Here is a 10,696-nt window from a genome sequence, read left to right as displayed (position 1 = left end):
ACACCAAAATGAGAGGCCCTCCCGACTGCCAATGGCGGAAAGATCACTGCTCCCACATGTCCGACATAACACGTGCCCTTCCACCACGTTGATAGAAGAGACAAAACCCCTTACACCATTATCAACGACAGAATCTACGCGTGATCTAGTAAGCCTGACAATTTTTGTCCCGACATGACATCGCGTAACCGTTCCTGTCCTTCCACCATCCTGCATGGTGGACCACACCTCCACCACTAGACCGGCGTGGCCTTCATCCATTTGCGTCGGATATATGCTGCTTCCGCCATCTATGTTGGTGGGGGACCCTGCTCTGCCATTTGGCATGGTAGAATTTGAGACCCAGCCAACCTTCCACCATAACATTTGTAGCAACCAGTTACAAAGGGGGTGGTTTCATCATTTTGGTTGGGAAGAGGGTCATTTATGTAAAAAAAATCCAAAGCCGAAATACCTGAGTCCAAGGTTTTATTTTGCAAAACTCTAAATCTGAAGATGATTTTGCGTCGCAAAGCTCGAAACCTCTCACCCACCGGTGCGGGACTAGGTGGGCCCACACAACAGCAGCTCGCAAGATCTTTGGCGCTAAGAAAAATGAAAATATGGGCGCAATTAAAATCACATCTAATAATCCATCTGTTCCATCTCTCCCTTCAAACCCTAAAGGAATATTGTTTGGGCCAATACCCATAACTAACGCATATGAAAAGCTTCATACCCATACATGAACAAAAATCCGTAGACTACTTCACCTTGTAGCATCAGCACCGGCACCAACATGCAAAAATGAGGAACATTGGAACACCTTGTATATGTGAGAGGTGGAGGGAGAGAGGGAGAGAAAGAGAGGTGATTGTTTGGACGAATATTGAAGGAGGGTGAGTGAGATTTTAATAGGTACTCCCTTCGTTCCAAAATAGATGACCCAACTTTATACTTAGTTAGTATAAAGTTGGGTCATCTATTTTGGAACGAAGGGAGTAGGAACTGTAGGAGCAAATGGCACAACAAATTGAGAGGCCCACCCACCACTGCAAATGGCGGAAAGCTCACTTCTATCGCATGTTCAACATAACACGTGCCCTTCAACCACCTTAACAGAAGAGACAAAACCCCTTACGCAATTATCAATGACAGAATCTACGCGTGATCTAGTAAGCCCGATAAAGCCTGTGTGGACGTGTCGTCGCATAACCATTCCACACCTTCTACCATCCTGCATGGTGGATCGCACCTCCGCCACTAGACCGATGTGGCCTTCATCCATCTGCGTTGGCTCTATGCTGCTTCCGCCATCTATGTTGGTGGGGGGCCTGCTCCGCCATTTAATGTGGTGGAATTTGATGTCTAGCCAACCTTCCATAACATTTGTAGCAACCAATTACAAAGGGGGTGGTTTCATCATTTTGGTTGGGTGGAGGGTCATATGTGTAAAAATTGAAAGTTGAAACACCCGAGTCCAAGGTTTTATTTTGCAAAACTCTAAATCCAAAGGTGCTTTGGCGTCACAATACTTGTAACCTCTCACCCGCCGGTGCGGGGCTAGGTGGGCCCACACGGCATCGGCTCCCAAGTTCTTTTGTATGAAAACGAAAATATGGGCGCTAGTAAATTAAAATCGTATCTAATCCGTAGACTACTTCACCTTGCGGCGCCAACATCGGTAGCAACAGGCAAATGGGGAACATCGGAACATGATGTATATGTATGAGAGAGAGAGACGATTGCTTGGATGAATAGTGAAGGAGGGTGAGTGAAGATTTTAACGGGTAGGAACTGTAGGAGGAAATGTCGAGATCTATGAGTAGAAAACCACTCAAAACAAAATAAGAGGCCCTCCCACCACTGTCAATGGCGGAAAGCTCACTGCTCCTGCATATCCGACACAACACGTGCCCTTCCACCGCCTTGACAGAAGAGACAAAACCCCTTACGCCACTATCAGCGTCAGAATCTACACGTGATCTAGTAAGCCCGACAAAGTCGGTCCCCACGTGCCATTGCGTAACCGTTCCCACCTTCTACCATCCTGCATGGTGGACCGCACCTCCGCCACTAGACCGATGTGGCCTTCATCCATCTGTGTTGGCTCTATGCTGCTTCCGCCATCTATGTTGGTGGGGGACCCAGCTCCGCCATTGGGTGTGGTGGAATTTGATGTCTAGCCAACCTTCCACCATACATTTGTAGCAACCAATTACAAAGGGGGCGGTTCATCATTTTGGTTGGGCAGAGGGTCATATGTGTAAAAATTGAAAGCGGAAACACCCGAGTCCAAGGTTTTATTTTGCAAAACTCTAAATTTGAAGGTGCTTTTGCGTCACAATACTTGTAACCTCTCACCCGCCGGTGCGGGGCTAGGTGGGCCCACACGACAACGGCTCCCAAGATCTTTTGTATGAAAAACAAAAATACGGGCGCAAGTAAATTAACATCGTATCTAATCCATAGACTACTTCACCTTGCAGCACCAACGCCGGCTCAACAGGCAAATGAGGAACATTAGAACATGTTGTATATGTATAAGAGGGATGGAGAGAGAGAGGGAGGGAGAGAGAGAGATGATTGCTTGTGTCAATAGTGAAGGAGGGTGAGTGAGATTTTAACGGTCAGGAACTCTAGGAGGAAATGGCGAGATCTATGAGTAGAAAACCACTCACACCAAAATAAGAGGCCCTCCCACCACTGCCAATGGCGGAAAGCTCATTGCTCCCGCATATCAGACACAACACGTGCCCTTTCACCACCTTGACAGAAGAGACAAAATCCCTTACGCCATTATCTACGCGTGATCTAGCAAGCCCGACAAAGTCTGTCCTGACGTGCTGTCGCGTAACCGTTCCCCACCTTCCACCATCCTGCATGATGGATTGAACCTCCGCCACTAGACTGATGCGGCGTTCATCCATCTGCGTTGGTTATATGCGCTATCCGCCATCTATGTTGGTGGGGGACCCTACTCCGCCATTTGGTGTGGCGGAATTTTACGTCTAGCCAACCTTCCACCATAACATCTGTAGCAACCGGTTACAAAGAGGGTGGTTTCATCATTTTAGTTTGGCAGAGGGTTATATCTGTAAAAGTTCCAAAGCCGAAACACTCGAGTCCAAGGTTTAATTTTGCAAAACTCTAAACCCGAGGGCGCTATTTTTGCATCACAAAACTCATAGGGCCAGTTCTTTTCGGCAATTCTCCCAGAATCATCCCCCTCCTCAGCTTCTCTCAAAATCGCCACTCCATATGTTTTTTATAATCCTAACTAATTAGACCTTAATTAGATAGGATTGTAAAAAAATATGGAGTGGCCCATAATGTCTCACCCGCAGGGCCGGGACCAGGCGGGCCACACGGCAGCAGCTCGCCAAAATCTTTGGCGCTAAGAAAAACGAAAATACGGGCGCAATTAAAATCGCACCTGTAATCCAGCTGTTCCTTGAACCCTTGACAGAGGATATGCACGAACGCTGCCCGCAAAAATAAAAATAAAAATGCACGAACGCTCCGTTTGGCAAGATTAAAAAGCCAAAAAGGAAACATGCTTTTGGCGCGCATCGAAAATCTTGGCATAAAAATATTGGCGCGGGAATTCTCTGGCGCGTGTATAAATAACGGAATTCTAGGGTTCCCTCCCCAGTTCCCCATTGCTCCTCTCCATCTCCTCTGTCTCCCTCGATCCGCGCCGCAGCTGCCCCCACCGCCCTCCGCCTCCACCGAAGCAGCGCCGCCAACCGACGCCCTCCCTCTCTTCTCCGTCCGTCCATCCCTCGTCGAGCCAAGCTGGGAGTGCTGGGGGGATCTCGGGGATGTTAATCGGCGACCAATCTTCGGCTGAATCAAGATAGAAACAGGTATCGTGCCCTTTCCCGTCGCAGATCTGGTTCCGGTGCTCCTCATTTTGCCTGTTCCGCGGTCCAATCTATCGTGTATGCAATTGTTCTCTCCGATTGATAAGTTGCTATTAGGCGTTCGCGAGGTAACTGCTAGGCGTTGATTTGTCGTAGCATCTGCACGACCGTGCAATTCTTCATGTATTGCGAAATTAGGGATGCGTGTTTCTGAAATACTTTTGGTTTGCCGAATTACTAATCTGGGGTACGGTGGTTATTAGCATGCCGCCAATTGCTGTGCGGCTCCCGTCTACGCGTAATCCATATATCTTCATCGATTCTGTAATGTATATGAAGCATAGTTGCAGATCAGCTTAATTTTTTCTTAGATTTTTTTTGCAGGATGATGTAATTTTGTCTTCTTAGATGATGTAATGTTTTTTTTATCTAAAGCACATATGGCCTGGAGCACGTCTTTGCATTAATAAGATGACGTAATGTTGTAATCTGACTTCTGAAAGCGTCCTGTTCCAATTGTATGTTCTGCTGCTGCCGCTGTCACTTCTTTTGTGACTAGGCCCCTGTTTATTCTGAAATTGTCCAACCTTTAAATATTTTACCGACTGGCAGGATCCTTTTGCACTCCTTTTTGTTGTGTAGTTCTGTAAAATGTCTTTTGTTATTTATTGAGTACTTTATGTTAGAAACTACCGTTATACTGACCTTTTCTCTGTTGCAGGTTTTGATACTGAAGTCTGGGGGAGTAGTATACTCTGTTTGAGTATACCATTTAGTTTTGGAATAAACCACTTCTCCACATGGCGGGGGCTGAATCCGCACTACCCGCAGTTGATCATGTGGTGTTGGATAACAGCGATACTGAAGTCTCAGAGGTCGTGGAATGCGATTCCACAGTTGTAGAAGTGCTGGACAAGAGTGCCGGTGAAGAAGTTCGTCTGCAATTTCCCTTGGGAAATAAGGAAGATGTAGAATCCCTTGGCACAGTTTGTGATCTTGAGAATAATGAGGGTAATGTTGCTGAGGCAACCACTCTGAATGTGGTTGCACTAGAAATGTCCATCTCTAGCAAGGTTTCAGATGAAAGTATTTCACTGGGTTGTCAAACACCAAGGGGAAACATCTTTGACCCCTTTGCTCCAGGACCAGAGGAGGCGCTCTGCGGTGCGCCGAAGAAGAACGTGGTTAGGGGAGTAGAGACCCTCTCCCGCAGAAAGCTCATCTTTGAATCTGATGACTTCCCAGTCAAGAGGTTAAGCTTTGAGTTTGATGATTCAGAGGAGGAAGATCTGTATCTCCAGGGGATCTGCAAGATGTTTCTTGATCTGATCATCTCAAACCAAGCGCTGGAGGCAACCGGAGACGGCGAGGCTGTTCTGATAGATGCTGCCATCCCACCTGAAAGCTACAAGACCCCTGAATCAAAGCCTCTGCTCACCGGCATCGCGGACACCTGCCCGGACGCTCCTCTGCGGCCATCTCTGAAGATGATCAAGCTCAGCCCGGGCATCTGCCGGAAGCTCGACTTCGGTTCGGTCAGCCCCAAGACTCTTTTCGCTGAAGACAATAAGAGCTGAGCCTGTCCCCATCCTTGGGGAACATGGTCTTGGTGCGGCATCCTACAGAGGCATGTCAGCGTGGTGACTTTGCTAACTCTGAAGCTGTACAGAGCTAGCGGTGATGGTTGAGTAGGAAGCAGCCTTGATTAAGTTATACATGTAAAATCTATGTTTAGTTTTCCTTTGGTTTTAGCTAAGCCCAGTCTTACTGCCCTGATTGATCATTGATGTAGTAGTACCGGCACATGTGCCTTGTGGGCTTTCGGCCTAGCGTTTTGTAAATCTTGAAAAATAGCTTGTTGTCTCTCTGTGCTTGCCTTGAACTGAAGGAACTGTTGCAGATTCATCCTTGCTTAGCTTTTTATCTTTGCACCTTGACACCGAAATGATGCAGTGGCGAAATCGAACATGGCTTGGCTTGGTTTGATGCGACTGGTGTAGGGTGAGTTGCTGGCGTACTGGTGTTAATTGTGCTGAGCTGTAATTCATCTGCCTTATTAATTGTGCTGTCCTGTCACGATTAGTGATGGCTGCTCTTCCTGTTAATTTTAGCCGTCAGATAGAGCTTCAGATGGATTGGCTGACGGCCTCGATTTGTCCTTGCCTTTGATACCCTTTTTCGTTCCCTTCGCGAGGAAAAGGGGAGCTTTCATTGATCAGAGGAAAAAGGACTACACACAGGGTTTATTTTTCACTGCTTGTGTATGTTTGACCTGTATTTGCCGACATATTTGGTGGCATCACGAATCCACGATGTTGTAACCTGAAAATTACTTTCAGCACAGGTGACAGGTGGCTTGGCTTTAAGGATTATATATAGAGAGTAATCAGAGGATCAAGTGCTCGTGGAACGCCTCGAAGCGACCCCGTAACAGCAAGCTATATAAGCATAATATAGGATGAGGTCGTGCTTAGGATTCGTGCGCTCAAAGCAAGAATCTAGACACATGATGATGATGTGATGAACAATAAGAGCAAGACATATCCGTGTATACTAATCAATCCACCCTGTCTGCCTCTGTACAAGAAAATTCCATCAAAATCGCAAGACCAAACCCAGCACTGGAAACAGCTAAAAAGACAAATTAATTCTACCCAAGGCCGAGACTAACTACAGCAGTAGGAGTACTATACTGATGAAATGATGATGAAGCGTCATCGGAAATTCCAGAAACACCTCACCCTTTTCTCTTCTCTCCGTGATGACAACGATGTCGCCGGCCCCACCCACGCGTGCCGTGCGTATCAAACGAACACGGCACAAAAAAGGTCTCCTCCTCGCCTCCATCTCCGGCGACGCCCGCGGCGGAGACGGACAACTATCGTCGAGCGGACGGACGGACGAAACGAAGGGGAGGATCAGAGCTTGGTGTGGTCGCGGCACTCCTGGCTGCGGACGCCCAGCTCCGCGACGCCGAAGACGAAGCTGCAGTCGGAGTAGGCGACGGCGTGGCGCTTGAACACGCCGAACACCGCCACCCGCCCGGGGATCCTGGTGCTGGCCTCCAGCGGCAGCGACCCGGCCTCCACGTCCGCGACCAGCTGCGCCAGGTCCCCGGCGAACCGCTCCGCCTGCAGCGTCAGCGCCAGCTTCACGTCCGCGTCCCCCTTACTGGGGACGCGGCCGGGGTCGATCTCGGCGTCGCCGACGTGGGCGCCGCGGTAGGTGAGGTCCGTGTGGCCGCCCGTGGGGAAGGAGAAGGAGGCCGGGTTGGGGTTGTGCACGGACACCGTGATGAGGAGGGTGACGTTGAGCTGGATGCTGAGCGCCGGGAAGGTGAGGCGCGGGGCCACGCCGATGAGGCGCGTGGAGACGAGCCGCGTCGTCGGGTCCCGCACGCGGAGCACGGTGAGGAAGAGGATCAGGAGCACGACGGCGATGAGGACGAGGGTGACGGCCAGGCACGCGCAGCAGAGGCAGCCGCGGCGCCGGCGCAGGCGCTGCTTCTGGTGGCGCGGGTCGTCGACGGGCGGCTTGGAGGTGGCCGTGTGCGTGGGGAGGCCGCCGCCGGTGACGCTGCCGTAGCCGTTGGTGGACGCCATTGGTTGGGGCGGGCTCGGGATGCTGAGAGAGATCGAGGGGGTTGCAAACTTGGAGTGGCGGCGAGCGTGCGTGCGTGCGGAGGTGGGGGTGGTTTGATTCGATTTTCCGGTGGGGATGGAAGGATATCAATGCCCGGATGACGACTTTTATACTGCTTCTAAACACGGCTACTAGTGCAAATGCGAATCGATTTTTCTGAGTTGTTTCCATGTACGCAAAATATCGTTTCTGTGTGAAAACTACAAATATTTTGCTTTTAAGGATGTAGTTATAATTTTCCTTTTACAGCACGCGTGAAACGGGGAGGCGGATCGAGCACACCGATAGCACACAGCCTAGTGATTCTACACGATCCCAACGAAAGAAAAGAAAAAAACATGTACTACACGATCACATCGGAGTGGTTGTTGATGGTCTTCACAGGAGTCTCACATAGTGTACTCCAACGGTTGGGTGTATGGCTGGGCGTTGGGAATTGAATACTGACGGGAACATCACAGGGTTGGCTCGCCATGGGCGGCGCCGCACCAACCAACAAGACCGGCGACAAGGAGCGCGAAGCGAACTGACACGACCCCCACTACGCAGGGCTGGGCGGAGACGAAATAAATGGCCGCGCTTTGGGCGGGCAACGCGTCGTGGTCGCCGTCGTCGCCCGACGGGGCGCGCCAATTAGTCCTCCAGTTCCGTTGCCCGTCCACGTCCAGCACTTACTCAGCTGATGATCGCTCCCGTGTTTCCACGCTCCAACCGGTACCAGCGATCCTCCCCGTCTGTTGGTATCGCGGTGTCATCATGTTTCCACGCCCAACCGTACCAGGATGGGGGTCATGGAGGCGGACATCACGGCCAGCTCCAAGTCCACCGTTGACGTCCACAGACGGATCTTCTCTTGGGCATCTCAGGATCCTGTCGTTTGGAACATGCACTAGTTATTAGGCCAATTCCAACACACGGGAGCAAATCAGATGTCCGTTTTGTCCGGATTATGTTTGCACCGGTAGAACGGATATGCGTGCCCGGATGCGGTCGTCCGGCAGTTGGTGCGTCCAACCGGCTGCCGCATCTCAAATTTTTGTCCGCGTAAATTTTGGCCTATATAGACATTGCGAATATAAAAAAACGATCCACAAAGTCTTAAGGTCACACAGTCAAACTAAACTTGAAATTATATTTAAAAAAACACAAAACTAGATTGACGGCGTCGCCGCCGTGGCCGTCTTCCGTCATCCGTGGTGAGGTCGATGCAGGGCGGTGGCTGCCATAGGTGGGCAGGCGGCCCCTGCGGCGGCTGCCAGGCAAGACACGCCCGCACCACTTCTGGCCGTGGCGGTCAGCGCCCACCCACTCGGGCGGCATGGACACATACTCCGGAATGCAGGGCACCGTCTCCATCCAGTCCAGGACTGCCCCACCAAGGCCGCGACGGGTGGCTTCTCGAACACCTCCTCCATGGCCTCCTCCTTGAGCTGCAGGTCCAGGATGGTAACGTCGTCGGTGGCCGACAAAGCCACCATCTCGTTGAGGCCCTCCCATTCGGCGCGGTCGTGCTCCCGAATAGAGTCCTCAAACACTCTCCTCACCAGCTCCCCCTTCTTATCCTTGGTGGACATGGTGGGAGGTGGTGGTCGCGGGGACGGCGAGGGAGAGGGCGTCGGTGTTAGCCCGCACACCCACGCACGACCGCGCGACTGGGGCGGGCTAGGAGCGCGTACGCGGCTGGCAAAGCACGCCCGTGGCGGGTTCGAAGCACGACCGACAAAATAGGATTGCCGCAAAGGTTGTTCTCGTCCCAGAATCATGTGTTCGAGAGCGGGGAATCGACGGCATACCTGGCGCTATTGACGAGGTCCGGCGACAGGCGGGCACGGCCGCTCACCGAAGTCAACGGCACGGGCACCCGGTCTGCCGTCAGGTGCCAGTTGTTGGGGAGATGGACGTCGCTGAGGGAGTCCTGGACTAGGGGGTCCTCGGGTGGCCGGCCTATTGTTGGCGAACGTAGCATGCAATTTCAAAAAAAATTCTATGCTCACGCAAGATCTATTTAGGAGATGCATAGCAACGAGAAGGGGAGAGTGTGTCCACGTACCCTCGTAGACCGAAAGCGAAAGCTGAAGGAAATATGCCCTAGAGGCAATAATAAAGTTGTTATTTATATTTCCTTATATCATGATAAATGTTTATTATTCATGCTAGAATTGTATTAACCGGAAACTTAGTACATGTGTGAATACATAGACAAACTGAGTGTCACTAGTATGTCTCTACTTGATTAGCTCGTTAATCAAAGATGATTAAGTTTCCTAACCATTGACATGAGTTGTCATTTGATTAACGGGATCACATCATTAGAGAATGATGTGATTGACTTGATCCATCCGTTAGCTTAGCACGATGATCGTTTAGTTTGTTGCTATTGCTTTGTTCATAACTTATACATGTTCCTATGATTATGAGATTATGCAACTCCCGAATACCGGAGGAACACTTAGTGTGCTATCAAACGTCACAACGTAACTGGGTGACTATAAAGATGCTCTACAGGTGTCTCCGATGGTGTTTGTTGAGTCGGCATAGATCGAGATTAGGATTTGTCACTCCGTGTATCGGAGAGGTATCTCTGGGCCCTCTCGGTAATGCACATCACTATAAGCCTTGCAAGTGATACGACTCCAATGTATCTATAATTTTTGATTGTTCCATGCTATTATATTATCTGTTTTGGATGTTAATGGGCTTTATTTTACACTTTTATATTATTTTTGGGACTAACCTATTAACCCAAGGCCTAGTGCAAATTGCTGTTTTTTTGCCTATTTCAGTGTTTCGCAGAAAAGGAATATCAAACGGAATCCAAACGGAATGAAACCTTCGGAAACGTGATTTTTGGAACAAACGTGATCCAGAAGACCTGGAGTTGACGTCAAGAAACAGACGAGGAGTCCATGAGGCAGGGGGGCGCGCCTACCCCCCTGGGCGCGCCCTCCCCCCTCGTGGCTCAACCGACCTACTTCTTCCTCCTATATATACTCATATACCCTGAAAACATCCAGGAGCACCACGAAACCCTATTTCCACCGCCGCAACCTTCTGTACTCAAGAGATCCCATCTTGGGGCCTTTTTCGGAGCTCCGCCAGAGGGGGCAACGATCACGGAGGGCCTCTACATCAACTCCATGGCCCCTACGATGATGTGTGAGTAGTTTACTTCAGACCTTCGGGTCCATAGTTATTAGCTAGATGGCTTC

At 50.3% G+C, this 10,696-nt stretch overlaps 2 protein-coding genes across 2 annotated transcripts; one reads left to right on the top strand and one right to left on the bottom strand.

Moving 5' to 3' along the window:
- Positions 1 to 3,543: 3,543 nt before the first annotated feature.
- LOC125508734 (uncharacterized) lies at positions 3,544 to 5,750 on the top strand. The gene is made up of 2 exons (XM_048673525.2): positions 3,544 to 3,848; positions 4,567 to 5,750. The coding sequence occupies exon 2, from the start codon at positions 4,646 to 4,648 to the stop codon at positions 5,420 to 5,422; it is 777 nt and encodes a 258-aa protein (XP_048529482.1). The 5' UTR covers positions 3,544 to 3,848; positions 4,567 to 4,645; the 3' UTR covers positions 5,423 to 5,750.
- A 613-nt stretch (positions 5,751 to 6,363) lies between these two features.
- LOC125508735 (uncharacterized) lies at positions 6,364 to 7,583 on the bottom strand. The gene has a single exon (XM_048673526.2). The coding sequence runs from the start codon at positions 7,445 to 7,447 to the stop codon at positions 6,764 to 6,766; it is 684 nt and encodes a 227-aa protein (XP_048529483.1). The 5' UTR covers positions 7,448 to 7,583; the 3' UTR covers positions 6,364 to 6,763.
- Positions 7,584 to 10,696: the final 3,113 nt, after the last annotated feature.

This window comes from Triticum urartu, chromosome 5A (genome assembly GCF_056163025.1).
Source record: "Triticum urartu cultivar PI428250 chromosome 5A, HENAU_Tu73, whole genome shotgun sequence".
NCBI lineage: Eukaryota > Viridiplantae > Streptophyta > Magnoliopsida > Poales > Poaceae > Triticum > Triticum urartu.
This window is presented reverse-complemented; position numbering and strand designations above follow the sequence as displayed.